The sequence below is a fragment of the Anastrepha ludens genome, chromosome 2, assembly GCF_028408465.1.
Source record: "Anastrepha ludens isolate Willacy chromosome 2, idAnaLude1.1, whole genome shotgun sequence".
NCBI classification, from domain to species: domain Eukaryota; kingdom Metazoa; phylum Arthropoda; class Insecta; order Diptera; family Tephritidae; genus Anastrepha; species Anastrepha ludens.
This window is the reverse complement of record NC_071498.1, coordinates 163,120,923-163,140,450: the sequence shown is the minus strand read 5'-3', so window position 1 is coordinate 163,140,450 and position 19,528 is coordinate 163,120,923. Positions and strand designations below refer to the sequence as shown.

Sequence of the window (19,528 nt, the reverse complement as noted above, 5' to 3'; positions counted from 1 at the left end):
GGTAGTGTAAAATTCTACAGATGCTCATATCATGCTAAAGATATGAGAAACGAGGAAGAAGCTTACAGATATATTCAAAAATATCATAAAGAAGAAACTGGACATGCGGGGATAAATGAAAATTATCAGGGTTTAAAAAATACAATATACTTTAAAAATTTGAAACTACTTATCCAAAAATATATTAACAATTGTGATATTTGTTGTAGAGGTAAATACGACAGAAAACCATATAAACCGAAATTCTTTATAACGGAAACACCCACAGATACGAATGAGATAATACACATGGACACTTACGTAATTAAGAAACATAGTTTTCTAACCATCATAGACAAATTTTCGAAACAAGCTACTACTATTTACTTAGAAGACAGAAACAGTATAACACTTATAGAAAAACTTCGTTTATATTTCTCTCTCACCTCAAAACCGAAACGCATAGTAGCTGACAACGAATTCAACTCAACAAATGTAAAAGATTTTCTTAGGCAAGAACAAGTGGAAATTCATTTTACAAAGCCAAATTCTCATACCGGAAACGCGGATATCGAAAGGTTTCACAGCACCTTAGCAGAAAGATTTCGAATGTTAGAAATGGAAAATTCAAGTTTAACAGTCCAGGAAAAAATATACAAATGTACTGAATGGTACAACAGATCCATCCATTCCGTAACCAAGACAAGACCAATAGATATAGCAAATGGAAAAATAGAAAAGAACAAAATTTATAATTTACTACGGACCACAAAAGAGAGAAAAATTACAAAGTTGAATATTGACAGGGAGGAATATCAAAACACAAATCAGGAAGGGTACGTGAAAAACTATAAGGCTGTTCGACATAAACAAGAACCTAGATACAAAAAAACGAATTTATCAAATATTCACCCAACTAACATAAAAAGGACTACTAAATTTTCAGGTACACATGACACTGCTAATAACCATAATAATGACGCTCTTCACTGTAAACAACACCACATTAGTTGTCGAAAACATCAATAGTACAAATGGCTTCGCTGAAATAGCACTAGAAGACGCAGACATAACTTACAACTACGACACTATTCTACACATCATTGACCCCAAGGAAATTCAATATGTCATAGAAGGACTCGAAGAAAATACAAAAGTAATAGCAAATATCAACGACAGACACTTCCTTAAAACAGAACTGGAAAAAGCAAAATCAAAACTCAAGACTATCATTCCTACTAGACATCCGAGAGGACTAATAAACTTTATTGGAACAGGCATGAAATGGCTATATGGCACAATGGACGATTTTGACAGGACAGAAATAGAAAGACATTTACTAGCAATTGACAACAACAATCATGCAATAATAAAAACCCTTAACGGAAACATAGAGATAAACCATGTATTTAACAAAACAATTTCAAAACTAAAAGACGCAATAGAAAGTGACAGAACGCAGATTACCTCAAAATTAAATCAAATATCCAAGAATGACAAAGAATTAGAAAATAAGCTCCTATATCTGGATATATTGCTAAAAATTAAAATTCTGCTAGACAATATTGAACACATACAAAATAATCTTGTAGCCACAAAGACAAATACTATGAATAATAATGTATTAACAAGTGAAGAAATAATTCGTTACAACATCGATCTCTACAAAATGCAAAATACAAGATTAAGTGCAGGACATTATAAAGAAAATAAAATAATTTTTATAATACAAATACCTAAAGATATAAGAAAAGTAAAAAGATCAATTTTTGTACCTATACCTAATGAAAACAAAGAAGAACTTGTTTTTGAAAAAAGAGAGATCCTAAGAATAAACAATTCAATTTATGATTTTAATAATGAAGTAAAAAGAAGCAATTTAAAAAAGTCTAATCTTTGTATTTTCAGAAATAATTGCTTAAGAAAAAAGAACAAACAAGTAGAAACTATAGAAATACAACCTGGCTTAATAATCATAAAAAATCATGTAAATTCTATAGCTAATAGTAGTTGTAATAATAGACAGTTCAATTTAAGTGGAAATAAACTAATAACATTTAACGGTTGTAAATTAGAAATAAATGGAGATCTGTATTATAATTCTGAAGATAAGTTTGAACAACACTTTTTAATAAATAATAATTTTAATTTAAATAATATTACATCTCAGCTAACGTTTGATGAATTAGTATCGAATCAGATCGAAAACATTCAAAAGATCGAAGAAATCAGATTTCACAAAAAACTAAACTACATTTTTAATAGCCTAGCGTTGACATTCAGTTTAATAGCCCTAGGTACAGTAGTCATATTTTACATATATAAAAAATCAAAACATAACGAAATAGAGATAACTAGAAAAACTCAGGAGAGTTTTCAGCCAAAGGGGGGAGGAGTTACGTCAACTACCCATTAATTGGGAACAATAATTTAATGAACCCAAATGTCAACAAACTGCATTTTCTTTATTTAACAATATTTCAATATTTCGCAATAGTAGCAATTTAATGAACTCAAATGTCAATAAACTGCAAAGTTCGACAAACTGTTTTTTTTTTCACAAATAATTCTCAAATGTCAATAAACTGCAAAGTTTGACAAACTGTTTTTTTTTTCACTTAACAATATTTCCGCAATAATAACAATTTAATAAATTATTATTTTTTTTGCAATACTTATTTCAACAGACGTCAGCTGAACTTCTAAATAATATTTTAGCTTATAAGTATTACATTTGTAACTTTAGCTTCAGTTTTAACTGGGCTCTAGAACAGGTTGGATTCATTTTGTAAAATGGACTGATAAATAAAAGTAATTTTTTTGCTTACGGAACCCTCGGACTCGTTAGTCGCGCGCTACAAATAGGAGGAGGATCTCGGCGAAACACCTAACAGAATTGTACGTGCCAATTATTTATTTATTTTTAACAAAATAGTTTCATATTGGCGAAACTTCGCGATTGGTTGTAAATTTAAAAATTAATTCACAAAATAAAATCTTGGATTATGTGAAATAATTTCTTGTTTTAATATTAGACTTGGCAATTTCCGCTAATCACTTCTATGTATACCATTATTTACATTCAAATATTAATAAAAATTTATTTTTTAAATCGTTTGTTTCCATTTAAGTAACAAAATACTATTTTGCTACCATTTTTACCAAAAAAGATTTAATTTTTTCCTTTTTATGCACCTTCTTAAATACAACCTTTAGTAAGGGAGTGTCAAAAATCGAATGTCACTAGTGAGCAAACCTTTAATAATTGAATCATGATCAGGGGCGATGTAGAAAATTAGCTGATGTTTTGGGGCGGCTAAAGAGAAAATATAAACAAAAAGATGCACCACAAATGAGTATTTTCAGGCAGAGTGTGAAGCAACTATTGACACAAAAAATGAGGCGCGAAGAAAATATTTAAGCAGATAAAGAAGACAAAACCTTCTTGAATATAACAAAAAAAAGGCAAGCTGCAAAGAAAATTATAAAATAAAAGAAACAAAAACAGGATATCAACATGAAAGTTCAGATCGAGAATGATTTCAGACCAGGAAACGTAAGAAATATGTACAGCGCAATTAGAAGCCAAAGAAAGGTATAACAGCCACGAACCAATTTATGCAAAATCAAGGAAGGAGAACTTAGAGCAGAAAAAAATATTGAAGAATGGCAAGAATGTTTTAGCGATCTTCTGAATATAAAGGGTTTTCTAATAAGAGGTGTTATTTTGATATTCACGGAAAAATGATTTTTTTTAATATAAATGATCGGATGTATATTTCATTACAAAGAGGAAGGTATGCCGTTCATAGTGGAAATAACAGCAGGCAAATGACCACCACGATCACGCTTACAGGACAATATCCTTTTCATGAAATTTTCCATAACCGACTGCAAAGTGGCTGCCCTATGTCCTCGATAGCCTCACGAGTTCCATCTTTGAGGTCTTGAATTGACCCTGGGCTGTTGGCGTAGACCTTCTCTTTCACGTGGAGCCAAAGAAAAAAATCACAAGGTGTTATGGTAAATCACAAGATCTCGGTGGCCAATTGTGATCACCTCTTCGAGAGATAACACGGTCCGGAAACTTTTCCCGTAAAAGATCAATGGTTTCGTTGCTTGTGTGGTAGAAGCTTCAGATTATAACGTGTTCGGGCGACAAAACAAACTGCAAGAATAATTATAATTTCCGAGGTATATCTCTGCTCAACACTTGCTATAAAGTCTTTACAAACATACTCAATAAATCTTGAAGAAAAGTGTTCTCACCACAAGAGAAAGAAATATATACTCAGACAGCCAATCGGCCCTGAAATTACTACAACCACCTAATATTAACTCAAGGACAGTAAAAGAATATATCGACGTTTTGAACCAGCAGCATTTACGTACCACATTACCGGTCGAACTAGATAATAGTAATACTACGAGTACTAATAGACAAGCACACCATCAAAACTGCCATCGTGCTAAGGACTCAATGCAATAAGTAGAATGACGGTGGTTAGAATGGAATATGGGCCTACACACCGGCTGTTGAAACTTAACAGAAAGGACGTGAGAAATCTTTTTTTAGGTTTAACAGGGCATTGTCTTATAGACTGGCAGACTGGGAGCACCCTATAACGACTACTATAGACATTGTAACGACATTGAAGAAGAAGAAACTGTAGAATGCTTTCTATGTGGGTGCATGGCTCTGGGTAGAAAAAGATTCAATATTCTAAGAAAAAGTTGTTTTTGTATAATTTGGCAGTATTTAAAACTAACAAAGATTGTTAGATGCATTAAAGCCACAGGTCGGTGCTATTAATACAGCGTAGAGTGAGATGGGAGCACAGCCCTAGTGGTATCACAATGGGCCTACAGCAGACCTAGGTATGCCAATTGGCAACCACTATACCTACCTACCTACCTACCTATTTAATAAAAGGTTAAGCGTATATGCAGAGAAAATTGTTGATGACTACCGATGCGGTTTTGCCAGGGACACATACACCAACGCAAATTTTAGAGAAACTCAGGGAGTTCAAACTGAATCTGTGAATTGTCTGTTCATTAATTTTAAGCAAGCTTTCGGCATCATTAATAGGCTATACCGCTAAAAATTATAAAACTAATCCAGATGACGCTATCAAACACCAATGCGAGGGTTATGGTAAATGGGGATGTTAACAACGAATTGAGCATTTCTTTAGGTGTAAATCAAGGCGACTCACTAACAACTACAATTTTTAATTAATTACTACGTGAGGTAGTATGCAAACTAAAATGTGGCAATTCGAGATCGATCAGAGTGGAGGACCGTAGTTGTGGAAACAAGGGTTTGGACAAGACTGTCGCGCTAATGATGATGATGATGATACAAATTTTGAAGTTTTCAAAGAAATTGCCAAAAATATACCCTTTGCACAGTGAAAAACAAAAAATAATAATAATTGCGAGAGGTAGGAGATTTTGTTCGAAGTTAGCCGGAATCATATCAATTGGGTATAAAGGATATTTGACAAGAATGATAAATTACAAAATGTGACCATCCGAAGAAAAATTGTTAAAGTAACTTCAGCTCCCACGTCATAGGTGATTAGGCAAGCAACCACATTGTAACCGTGTCCTTCACATGTATTCACACACTTGTCCAATCAGTCGTTGTTCAGATTGTGTAAACGTGAAATTATACATAAGTTAAAAAAATGAAAAGAAACATCAAAATATTTTCATATGAAAATTTTCTTTTACTGGCAATTTGTGTGTGAAGAAATGGAGGCGGTCTTTATAAAAGTCAATATCAAATCGAATTCTTGATCTCCTTGTGTTTGCGTCTTGATTTTTAAGTTGTTATAATAAATTGAATTAAAATTATTTTTCTGTATTTATTTGGAAAAATTTCATAGCTTTTATGATATTTTCAAAAACAGTTTTTCAGGTTTTTTTTACGAAATCACTATCAAAGCCTACTTTTTCTGAACAGCTCTTCACGTTGCATTGTAGCTTTAACATGAGGAAAGTAGTTTGGGCTGGGTGCGCACGTTGTTGGTAGTTTAATAAGGGGGTGTCAAATAATATATTAACCTAAACAATTAACGAAAAAACAATTGTACGCGAAAAATGTAGTCAATATTGTAAAAGAGAACACTGGACCATTTTGTCTGGGAGTCACTGTATGCGTCTATGTATAATTTACATTTATGATTAATATTTTTACCAAAGATAAAGTGATTATTTGAAGTATTTTTATTTCAAGATTAAATATTTTGGACCAATTGAATTAGCTTTAAATAATAGAGTTAAACAAATGTAGCTTCTGAACAAACTTTTTCGTTAACAATTAATGGAAACAAATAAATTTAAATTAATAAATTTTATAATTGAATATTATTGGTAAAATCATCTTCCACTATTTGCAAAAGTTGCTTTTTTGCAATGTTCAAAATATCACAACTCGAAATATTTGTAGGGGAACTAACACGAATTTCAGCTTCTTCAAAGTCCTCTAAATAAACCTTACCGTTGGTGGATTTTGCCCTTCGCAAAGTGAGCGTCTCAGCACTATCAACAAATTCCTATAAATATTAAATTATTTTCAAAATAGAATGAAATTTACTAAATACCTATAGTTATCTTACATTTCCTCATCACGAACTCTTTGCTCAAGATCAAGCAAAATAATTATTTGCGGCATATTTTTTTATAATTTTACTCTATCTTCACATTTTTTTTCAAATTTGATAATCATAAATGCAAAAGTTTCATAAGTACAGTGGAATGGAACACTTTTATAATGGCACAAACGAGAATCGCAAAATAATGGCTTGTGAAAAGACAGAGTGAAAAGTGAACATGAAAACCTTTTTTCACTTGACGTTTATATAGAACGAAAGTCGACCCCCAGCTAATTCCTTCAAATTCGCTGAGCGCCGATTAACGGTCTGATTTTGGCCACACCTCAACATTCAGTACATCATAGTTGTTTGATGTGATTTGTAGATTTCTCGTCCAACAAATTCGCTCATAGTGATATCTTTTTGAGATGACGCAGTATCATGAGCAAAATTCATGAACTTTTCCCCCTAAAACTGGCTCTTTTTCGACGAAATTAGACTGCCAAACGCGGCACAATGCACAAAATAATATTTTTCATTTATCATCAGACTTATTTGTTTGTTTGAATTTTCTTGTTTACGATTTTGAAAAGCCCTCTAAACGCGCTTTTTAAATCACCAGTTCGCTGTACATTTTTGACAGAAAAAATATCTATTAAAATTTACACATACATATGCACATATTTACGTATGAAAAGAAATATTGTTATTCAATTAAATAATATTGCATAATGGATTCATATCAATCGCGATACTTAATGAGTATTGAAAATAATTGAATTTTATTGTATATTAAATGGTTATTTGAATTTACTTAATGACCAAATTAGTGTCCACTTCATTTCACACTCAGCGCTTAAGCAGACAATTATTGCGTATGCGATTTATTATCTCAAAATAATAAAAACACTCAACACTTTTTACTTCCTCAACAGATCCACGTACAAATGATTGGTTCTTAATCAAGTCACCGATGCCGATATTCTCCATTGTGGCGCTTTATCTGTACTTTGTACTGTCCTGGGGTCCACGTTACATGCGCGATCGCAAGCCGTTCAAATTGGAAAAGACGCTGATTGTTTACAATTTCATACAGGTGTTAGTCAGCGCCTGGATGGTCTATGAGGTTAGTATGACTAAATACACTTTTGATGTATTATTTATTTTTTCTTATAGATATAAAATTAATATACACAAATACACTTTTATGTACGTGAATGTGTTAGTAGTATGCGAATTTTTATTGGTAGGCCTAATTTTTGAAAACAAGTTTTCATACCGACATTTTAACAAAGAGGTCACCAGCGCAACCTAATAAAGCTCGGTTGTTGCTCGCTCATACAAATTTGGGAAAATTATACATTCAAATACCAAAAAATACGTTGTGTAATAGGCGTTTTGATGGCAAAAATGTCAGCATTTCCGTATTTCCGCTTTTAATGACGAGATTGACCAAAATTAAGTAAATTATTGAATAGGCTTTGAACATTAAAAGATAATTAAAGTCAATATTTATATTTGAACAGAAAATATTACTCACCTCAATTCTCATATTCTGACAGCTTTTTAAATTTAAATTATTTTTTAAATTAAATTTTAAATGAACAGTTTAGGAAGTGTACAACTCGTGTAATTGTGTAAAAGTTAATTTAGGCTGGCTGCTAGTTTCTGGTATCAAATAAACTCATAGCCAATAGAAGTAAGGAGTTATAAAGGGTGATCAATTTAGAGGTATGGGATTTTAAAGTGAAATAAAATAATAATTAAAATAAATTAAATAATTTAAAATAAAAACTCAAATTGATCGGACATTCTTTATTATTGGTGTGTAGACCCATTCATGAAATTTATATTTTAAAGATAATCTCTTTCAAATGTTAGCCGCAACTGTATCGTAATTCGGCAATGCGCAAACATCAATTTTGAATGTTGGAGGACTTCGGTTGGTATCTGGTAACTCGTGAATAACTTTTGTGATGTTGGCTTCCAACGCCCCAATCGAAGCTGGTTTATCCACAAAGTCTTTAGACTTTACATACGCCCACAAATAAAAGTCCAAAGGTGTTATATCACACGATCCTGGTGGTCAATCCACCGGTCAAAGACGAGAGATAAATTGCAGTAGCGAAACAATGACGCAGTAAATCCATTAAATCCATTGTTTCACGGGATGTATGGCAAGTAGTGCCGTCTTGTTGGAACCAGCGTGTTGTTGTGAAGATCACGGACTTGAACTTCATAACTCTTGTCTCAGTCAATAAAATTCGTGATCTTGGTGTTATTTTTGATTCGCATTTTCCGTGCATTATTTAATATTATATTAACTCTATTATTCCGAAGGCATATGCCAACTTAGCTTTTTTGCGACGCTATTCTAGTGATACACTGCACCCATACACTAAAAAACGTGTATGTAATGCTTTAGACCATTCAAAGTTGGAGTATCCCCCTATCATCTGGAATCCGATGTATTCCTCACTCTCTCTTAGAATTGAAACAGTTCAACGCAATTTGGTACGTTTTGCTCTTCAACCTTTCCACTTTGATAGTCCTTTACCATCCTACAGTGGTGCTAGGTACAGACTTATCAATGTTTTATCACTTGAGATCAGACGACACGTTCAAAGCTAATTGCTTATATATGTACCATAGAATATTCGGTACCACTGACTATTTAGATCTACTCGGCCAAATAAGTTTCAATGTTCCTAATAGAGTACTTCACTCTTGTAATCCATTTTATGTTGAAGTTTGCAGATCAAATTACCTTAATTTCGTCCTCTTACAAGAGGACTTGAAGAGTTTATTTATGTTAATTAATATACTAATATGCTTTTCATGCAAATCTATAAAAAAAAATATTGCTATTGGTATCACTGTATTTGAAATGTCGCTTAACAAATCTTTCAGCAAAATCTAAATTCAACAGAATGATAATTACTTGTAAGTTCTGCTACTTTCCGGGTAATCGGACAAGTGCAAAACTCCAAACAACAACAAATCTTTATCTGGCAGTTTAAAATTTATGCAAAGTTATACATAGTCAGACCTTAAGAATGTTTATGAAATGAGCAGGCATAATTCTGCTGCCGAATCCCCGATGACGTGAAAGCCGAAGTTACTCTCACAATTTTGCCACGGAAGGTTAACCTTATAATCTACCCTCTTTGGATTGAACCTAAGAGTTTTTGCTGTATATACAATACATTATTAGATAAGCAGCCTAATCCTGCAAAACAATTTATTTTGATTTCTTGCTAATTTACTTATTATCAACTTCAATATAAGCCTGTGGAGAATAGCAGCAGAGAGAGAGAGAAAGTATTAGCCGTAGGTGAGCGAAATGTAATTAGGATTAGTTCAAGAATGATAGAAACAAGATAGCGCCCATCAAGAGTGCGTAACGTCACGTTTGCCGAGTTGTGCAGCGTTGCCAACCATTTGCTCTTCGCAATAAATGTAGTGCTTTTTTATATCCAAAATGCGAAAATTTTTAAGTTTCGTGTTTGTTTGTTTTTTTTTAATTCAAAGTTACCGAAACTGTAAGTTCAAAAACAAATATTATTAAACAAAAGAAGGTTAAAAAAGGTCACTATGAGAAGATTTCAGTGCTAATGAAAATTTGTTGACTCTTATAAAATTTGATAATTTGAAAGTGCAAATTTAATTTTTGGCTCCATTTAAGGTTATGCAAGAATATTAAATGTCCCTTTCTCAACTCTTTTTAAGATTGAAAAACTTTTTACACATTTTAAAAGGCGTTCGAATTTACTTTATACGGATTAAAACCATAGAGGTGTAATCGTTTCATCCGGCCATCAATCCTTAGTGGGACATAGGGCATTAAGAGGTGTATTCATAGTAAAAATAAGCAAAAAAATACCAGAAAACCTTGAAAAACCCATAACGACATTTCTACAAAAAGAGTACTTTATCTAGTTACTTAACCTCATATAAAGCAAAAAAGTCGTTCCCTTAACAATAAAAAAAAAAACTCATAAATTAAATTGTACATAAACATAACACATTTATTTTAAAAGAACGCACATTTTAAAGACGCACGCAAAGTTCTTTAAGAAATTAAATAAAAATGTGGTATTTTATTTTCTCTAAATGGGTATTTAAGTGCGTTTTTTTAAATTAGAACAGGCTAGAAAAATGTCATGAAGAAAGAACTAAAACTCCGAGACTAAATAACAAAATAAAAAAATGCTAAATTAAGTTACGAAAATGATTAAGCTGGCCATACTGGTACTAAAACCACGTAAATCATTGTCAAATTCGCTAAGCGCAAAGTAACGGCACCACGATAGGCGCCATCTCATTATTCTTTCCATCATGGGATTAGTTGATGTTAGACATAAATATATATTGTAAGTTACTATGGATTGTTACAACGCCTATTCTCTAACCCTAAATGCTCCGTGGGAATTTATGAGAATCATTGCTGGAGGTCTTCATGTGCCAGCTGTCCTTTTCATTTTCACTGCTTCAGGGGACTCAAACTTTTTTCCCTTGAATGAGCCAGCGTATTTTATTAACGAACGATTCCATGTCAAGCAGGCTTCCATAATAAATGAAATCAAACGTTTTGTTTCACTCATTTGAAGCCCAAAAAAGAGACCATAATATTTTTTTACAACTTTATATTTATATTTTCAAAAATTCTGCGTTTTTACATGCGAAAATTGGAGTATATAAATCCACAATATAGATATGTACGCACTGCAAGCTCACTTTTATATGTACATATATATATATACTTAATTGTTTATTGAAATGAATAACATGTGACGTGTGTTTCTCACAACCTTGAATAATTAAGAATTAACTTATAGGCTTCAATAATATTTCAAAAAAGTATTCAAGCCTTTGAATAATTGGTGGCGGTGTAGTCGACTTAATGAGATGCCATTAATACGAGCATTCACTTCAACACACAAATAAAATGCATGCATCTCAATAACGGTCTCAAGTTGAAGTTTGTCAAATTTACAAAATAGAATTTTTCAATATGGAAACACGTTTTGGAACTTGTTCCGAATTTGGTACCTGGTATGGCATAGACAGAATCTTCATTTTATATGCATACAAATTTGATCCGATGCTGTAAATAGGTCAATAACTTTTTTGAGAATTCGTGAAATAATCGTAATATGGCATGAATGCTTCTTTAGTATTTATATGTATGTACTCAGGGCATATATTCATACATCTATTTCTTATGGCATTCATTTCGATTTGTTATGCTACTTCCTCTTCCTTTTAGACGCCTCGTGGCATAACAAAGTCGTATGAAATATTAAGTTCTCTATTTCATTAAACCGCTTCTGAAAATCTACAAAAACAAAAAAGTATGCACAGTGCTATTACAACAAATGAGCTAAAAATTTCCTGGCCTAACAAAAAAACACATTTTTTTTGTGCAAAAACAACGCAATCATTCCAACGCCGCTCTAATATTTCAATACCACTTTTTTAGAACGATTTTTAACTTTTGCCTCAAACAAAAAGGACGAACGAACGAAAAGAACGAACAAAACAAACAAAAGGAGCTAATGAAAACGAAGTGCCGTGCGTGAAATTGTTAAACTACAAATTAATATAAAGCCTCCAAATGTTGTTTGTTTGCGTTTTTTTGTGGAAGACTTAGTGGAAAGAAAGTGTGTGTACAGAGTTTGATTGAAAAGTAAAGAGCCTTATTTTTTTTAACAGTTTTATTAAACCTTTTGGCTTATACAACTAATATTCTTCAAAATAGGACCCTTGAACGTCAATACTCTGCTGGTAGCGGTCCTTCCACTGCAGGAAACATTTTTTAAACTCATCCGCCTGAATCGCGCTCAATTCAGCTGTCGTCGTTTTTTGAAACGCCTCCCCTTCAGCTTTCTTTTCAGGCGCAGGAACAAGAAGAAGTCCGGGGGGGACAGGTCTGGCCTATAGGGAGGGTGGGGAAGCACCGCCGGCGCGTTGTCGTGATGAAGGGTCTAATTGTTGACGTGGTCGGGCGGAACCCGGGCGACGCAGTTTTTCAGCCGAAGGATCACTTCTTTGTAAAATGCTGCGTTTACAATGCTTCCTGGAGGTGCGAACTGCTTGTGGACGATGCCTCGAGAGTCGAAAAAGATTATCAGCATGGTTTGCCACTGCAAAATCCTAACACACTTTTAAAATAGCTTTCACGCGCGGAGCGATGTTGACTGCACCGCTGTTGCCAGCATAGATAACTAGATGTGAAACTTATTCATTTTGAGAGAGAGCGCGCCCATGAGGACGTTTAAAAACTTGGTAGCACTCACACATTATGGGATTTTGAACAGCTGATAGGCGAAATGGCAGACTGCCAGAAGAAACGCGCCAAAAATAACAGACGAAAACAGTTCGTTTTTGCTTAATGGAGAAATGACGTGTTAAAATGTTTATAATTATTTGTCTTAAAATTAATTCAATTGAAATGTAATAATTTGAATTTAAGTGAGTTTGTAGAATCCAAAGCTCGTTATATCCTTTTCGACTTCTACTTTTAATTAGTCTTATGTACATAATGCAATTTTATTGAAAACTGTGTGTTGGTTTATGTATATTTGTATATACGTAAATATTCTATGGTTGAAAAGCGTAGGAAAGGGAACTGAGTTTGTGTTTGAGATATTTTACAAAAATTAAAGGTAATCTGCTTTAACTTATTCTGTTCGTTGTTTGAGAATTTTTTTTTGTTACCCAATTTCTGTGTTATATTAAAAAATCGCAATAAGCCATGTTTTTAATTATAACTTATGTTTTTCGCGTTCATTACTTTATTATTAAATTACTTTTGTATTTCAGTTTTAAATAATTTCATTCACATATAAATTTTTTGCTTATTTATGTACATATTTCATACGGAGTGTGCTTATTTTTAGTATATGTAGGTGTTTACGAGTGATATAAGGCTATTGGGCAACCGCACACTAAATACTAACCTCAATGGTGGTGTGGAAACTAAAAATTCCAGACCTTTGGTTCAAAAATACCCAATTCATGTTTCTACCGGTGTGGCAATATTGGAAAATGTTATAAAAAATGCACATTTTTCAGCGCTCTCACGAGAAAAAGAGTTTCACATCTAGTCATCTATGGTTGCCAGCATAGATGATGACTAGATGTGAAACTCTTTTTCTGGTGAGAGCGCTGAAAAATGTGCATTTTTTATAACATTTTCCAATATTGCCACACCGGTAGAAACATGAATTGGGTATTTTTGAACCAAAGGTCTGGAATTTTTAGTTTCCACACCACCATTGAGGTTAGTATTTAGTGTGCGGTTGCCCAATAGCCTTATATCACTCGTAAACACCTACATTTACTAAAAATAAGCACACTCCGTATGAAATATGTACATAAATAAGCAAAAAATTTAAAAATTTATATGTAAATGAAATTATTTAAAACTGAAATACAAAAGTAATTTAATAATAATAAAGTAATGAACGCGAAAAACATAAGTTATAATTAAAAACTTGACTTATTGCGATTTTTTAATATAACACAGAAATTGGGTAACAAAAAAAAATTCTCAAACAACGAACAGAATAAGTTAAAGCAGATTACCTTTAATTTTTGTAAAATATCTCAAACACAAACTCAGTTCCCTTTCCTACGCTTTTCAACCATAGAATATTTACGTATATACAAATTTACATAAACCAACACACAGTTTTCAATAAAATTGCATTAAGTACATAAGACTAATTAAAAGTAGAAGTCGAAAAGGATATAACGAGCTTTGGATTCTACAAACTCACTTAAATTCAAATTATTACATTTCAATTGAATTAATTTTAAGACAAATAATTATAAACATTTTAACACGTCATTTCTCCATTAAGCAAAAACGAACTGTTTTCGTCTGTTATTTTTGGCGCGTTTCTTCTGGCAGTCTGCCATTTCGCCTATCAGCTGTTCAAAATCCCATAATGTGTGAGTGCTGCCAAGTTTTTAAACGTCCTCATGGGCGCGCTCTCTCTCAAAATGAATAAGTTTCACATCTAGTTATCTATGGTTGCCAGCGAACTGGGACCGGTTTCTAGTGGAAGGGAAAGGTCCAACAATCATTTTCTCCCACCAGCCGATTCGGTTCATCGCTTGGCAGACGCTCCGCGCGGGAAGGCTCATTACTTTTCAATCAAACCTTGTATGTGCAAAATTTCTTACGTTTGGTAGTCTCTATTGCTTACGCCTACTCTTCCTCTTCTCAAAGAAGTAATTACCTTCCTTTTGTTTGTTTATTCATGGGCTCTTACGACACAGCGAATTCGGAAGGCGTAACTATGTATTCTATCATCCTTGCTATCACTTTTATTGGATATGGGAATAAGTTTCCGCCCCTTCTTAGCCAAAGTTACGAATTATTTAAATAACTAAATAATATCACTACATATTATAAAACAAAGTCGCTTTTTCTGTCCCTATGTCCCCTTATACGCTTAAATCTTTAAAACTACGCAACGGATTTTGATGCGGTTTTTTTTTTTTAAGGATAGATTGATTGAAGAGGAAGGTTTATATCTATATAATGTGAAGAAATATATAAAGGGGGCGTGGCAATCGGTCAAAATGTGGCAAAAAAACATAAATTTTTTGTTTTCACGGCCATAAATCATAAGCGAATCAATCAATTAAAATGAAACTTTCTTGAAGTTTAACTTTGAAATATTTACTTTCGTTCTGCATCAAAAAAAAAATTGATTTATTTGTTATTTAACCAAAATTGCTTAAACAAAAGCAGCTCTTTTCCAAATAAAGCTGTTTGTGTGTTTGTTCGCTGTCAACCGAATGAAGCAACAGGCGTTAAGCGATAATCTCACCACACCTCATTAATGTTGAATTACATCGTATGGTGACGTATGTATGTGCACATGGTAGAAAAAGTCTGCGTTCACCCACTGTTATAAAGTATTAAAATAATTTAACGTGTTTATCTTAAAACTCTCAGTTATTTCTTTTCACTTATTTGAAAGAAAATTATTCATAGAGGTTATGAACAAAATTTTTTGGAGTTTGAGCTGCGTCGTGTTCAGATAACGGGATTGTAGTACAGTTACTTAAATAGGCTAAGCAGAAAAAGTGTGCGTTCATTTCGAATAGTGACGATTATTTGCATGACAATTACGTTAAATTAAATTTTAAATCATTCATGTAGTTGACACGGTTAAGAACAAATCTAAAGAGGGAAAAATTGATATTAGAAATACATTTTTTGTTACTATGGACCAAAGGCGAAAAGAAATAGATATTGGTGAAAGGAAAATCATTGTAAGCTTGTGGCAAAATAGTATGAGCTATCGGGAAATCGCGAAAATTGCTGGGAGGCAATACTCCTCGGTCCAAAGAGTGATAAACAACTTCAAGCAAACGAATTGTTTGGAGTCTAAGCCTCGTTCTGGGCGTCCAAAAAAACTGACGGAAAGAGAAGAACGCAACATAACTATTCTTGTGAATTCTAATCCACGACTAACAGCAAGCCGAATTTCAAAAGACATAGAAGTAAAATACCAAAAGAAAGTACATCCAGATACAGTAAGAAAAATTCGAAAAAGAATCGGATTTCACGGCAGAGTGGCCCGAAAAAAACCCTTCATATCGCGAGTAAATCGACTTAAGCGGATGGCTTTCGCCAAGGAATACGTAAACAAGCCACCTGAGTTTTGGAATAGTGTGATTTTTTCAGATGAGGGCAAGTTTTGCATTTTCGGGATAAAAGGTCGTAAAATTATTTGGAGGAAAAACGGAACGGCACTTGGAAAGCAAAATCTGGTACCTACGGTAAAGCATGGGGGAGGAGGTGCCATGATATGGGGGTGTATGGCTAGTTCGGGCGTTGGAAATATGCAGTTTTTTGAGTCGATAATGAACAGACATGATTATCTCGATATTTTAAAAACGAATTTGTGAGAAAGTGCAATCAAACAGTGACTCGGTGAAAGATTTGTTTTCCAACAGGACAACGACCCGAAACACACAGCAGAGATTGTTAGGTTGTGGTTGTTGTATAATGTTCCAAAACAACTTCGCACACCCCCACAATCACCTGACCTTAACCCCATTGAGCACTTATGGGACGTTCTAGAAAAAAAAAATACGAGAGCGTACAATAACTAGCAAGGAAATGCTTAAGAACGCGCTTAAAGAGGAATGGGTACCCATAAGTCCAGAAATAACAGCCAACCTAGTTGGATCAATGAAAAGACGCCTCCTAGAAGTCATAAAAAGCCGGGGATATCCAACTAGCTATTAATTTTAAAACATTTCTATGATCTTAAGCCTTTTATTTTATTATTATTGAAGTGAACGCAAACTTTTTCCGTTTAGTTTGAATGGCCTTTTTAATTTTATGTGATCTCATTTAAAATTTGATTTTGTTATTGGTAGCGAAATATGTGTGTTAGTTACGTTTAAGTGAACTTAATAAAACTCATTAAAAAAAATTTCTGAAATATTTATTGTTTTGAACTTTTTCTACTATGTGTATGTATTTACGAATCGCTCGCATTATTTCATTTCGGACGTATGTACATATGTATGTATGTATGTACTGAATTCCATGTAATTATATGTACATACAATTTTACAGCGAAATAAAACGCTATTTTCAGGTTCTATATTAGTAAATCGCACATATGTAATTATTGTAAAATACAGTTTTTGAATAGTTTTTATTGATTCGGAGCGCGTTTAGTTTGCTATCGATTCCATACAATAACATTTTTTGTCATTTACTTTTTACGACAACTAATAGCTTATTTTCGAAGCGATTTCAACAAATAGGTACAACATTAATCCTTATCCAATTAAAAAAAAAAATAAATAATTGGCGCGTACACTTCTGTTAGGTGTTTGGCCGAGCTCCTCCTCCTATTTGTGGTGTGCGTCTTGATGTTGTTCCACAAATGGAGGGACCTACAGTTTCAAGCCGACTCCGAACGGCAGATATTTTTATGAGGAGCTTTTTCATGGCAGAAATACACTCGGAGGTTTGCCATTGCCTGCCGAGGGGCGACCGCTATTAGAAAAATGTTTTTATTAATTTTGCCTTCACCGAGATTCGAACTAACGACCTCTCGGTGAATCCATTATCCAATTAAATACCTTAAATACATTGTTGTTTTCATATAGATCTATGTATATGGCTCTTTACAGCATATAATTAAAAACAATATTTTTCAAGATATTACATCAGTAATTAGTAATTGAGATCTACCGGAAAAATTGCGTTAGCTGTTGCGTCATCCGGCATTGCCGCTACTCTTTTGGAAAGAGGCCGAACCACACACTCTACAATCAAGCACCCGCTGAAAATCGCCACCGATGATGATAACAGCGTCTGTAGTGTTTCTAGACAGAGCAATACAGGAAAATTGATGCGTAACTGCTCATTAATAGTCTGGGACGAAGCTACCATGTCAAACAAGACGTCTGTGGAAGCACTGGATAGGACAATGCGCGATTTGCGCAACAAAAATGCACCTATGGGTGGATGTGCAATTCTGTTCTCAGGAGATTTCCGTCAAATCCTACCAGTTGTGACTCGAGGAACACGTGCTGACGAAATAAATACTTCGCTAAAAAGATCCCACCTTTAGTCGTATGTCAATAAATTAGAGCTTAAAACTAATATGAGGATTTCGTCATCTTCACGTGAGAACAGGCTATTTCCAGAGATGCTGCTAAAAGTTGGCAATGGAGAATTAACACAAAGTGAGGGAAGGATTAACCTAGAAAACCTTTGTGTTTTGATAGACAACATCCAAGAGTTAGTCAACAATGTCTATCCAGACATTGATAACATAAGTTATAAGACAATATCTTGGTTTAAAGAAAGAGCTATTCTGTCACCAACTAACGAACTCGGTCGATACTGTTCTCGATTTGGAAGAAGCTGTTCAATTTCCTACAGAATTTCTAAATTCTTTGAACCCGTCTGGACTCCCTCCTCACAAAATGGCGCTGAAAATAGGTTGTCCTGTTATTTTATTAAGAAACCTAAGTCCACCTAAACTTTGCAATGGCACGCGTTTGATGGTAAAATCACTGAAAACTTTCATAAAAAAAAAAAATTAATACCGGAGAAGATGTATTGATTCCCCGAATCCCTCTGATACCATCGGATCTACCATTCCAATTTAAACGGTTACAATTTCCGGTAAAGACATCTTTTGCAATGACCATTAATAAATCTCAGGGTGTTTTTGTTTTTGTTGACTGTTTTTCACATGGCCAACTGTATGTCGCTCTTTCAAGAGTAACCTCTAGAGAAAACATGTTTGTATTGTCTAATGACAAGAAGGCTATGATCGTTGTATATAAAGACATTCTGTAATATATATTAGTAATTGTTGTAAAAATAAAATAAATACATATGTAAAAATGCAAAAAGTTAATATGCAAAAATGTAGGGTATGAATTTAGATATCCCAAAGATAGCAGGAAATCTTCATGCTATAAAGAAAGGGGAATTGTTTTACTCTAAATTTAACGCGTGCCGGCCACGGGCAGTAATGAATAAGCCAAAACTACTGGATCGATTTTAATCATTTTTTCAGTGAGTGACATAGGGTATATATTTTATACCCGTGCGAAGCTGGGCGGGTTGCTAGTATAATATATTATGTGAATTATGTGACATTGGAAGCTACAGCTTTACTCCATCAACTTACTGCTGTGACGAAAAACTCGGCTTCTTTTGACTTGATCCATTCATCGAGCCAGTTTACGATGCTCTCGTAAGAAGTAAACCGCTCTCCAGTAAAGGCTGACTGCATTGATCGGAACAGATGGTAATTCGAAGATGCAATGTCTGAAGAATAAAAGGGGTGGGGCAATATTTCCCAATTCGATCACTCTAAATATTTTTGGACCGATTTAGCAACGTGTGACCTGGCGCTGTCATGCAGCAAAATCAGTTTGTC

The 19,528-nt window shown here is 33.6% G+C and overlaps 1 protein-coding gene across 1 annotated transcript in view; it reads left to right on the top strand.

Annotated features, from left to right (window-relative positions):
* The window catches only part of LOC128855723 (elongation of very long chain fatty acids protein AAEL008004), a 31,714-nt gene that overhangs the window by 5,452 nt on the left and 6,734 nt on the right, over positions 1-19,528 (top strand). Inside the window, exon 2 of the mRNA XM_054090871.1 lies at positions 7,517-7,707. Within this exon, the coding sequence (XP_053946846.1) occupies positions 7,517-7,707 (191 nt within the window). The remainder of the gene's footprint in view (positions 1-7,516; positions 7,708-19,528) is intronic.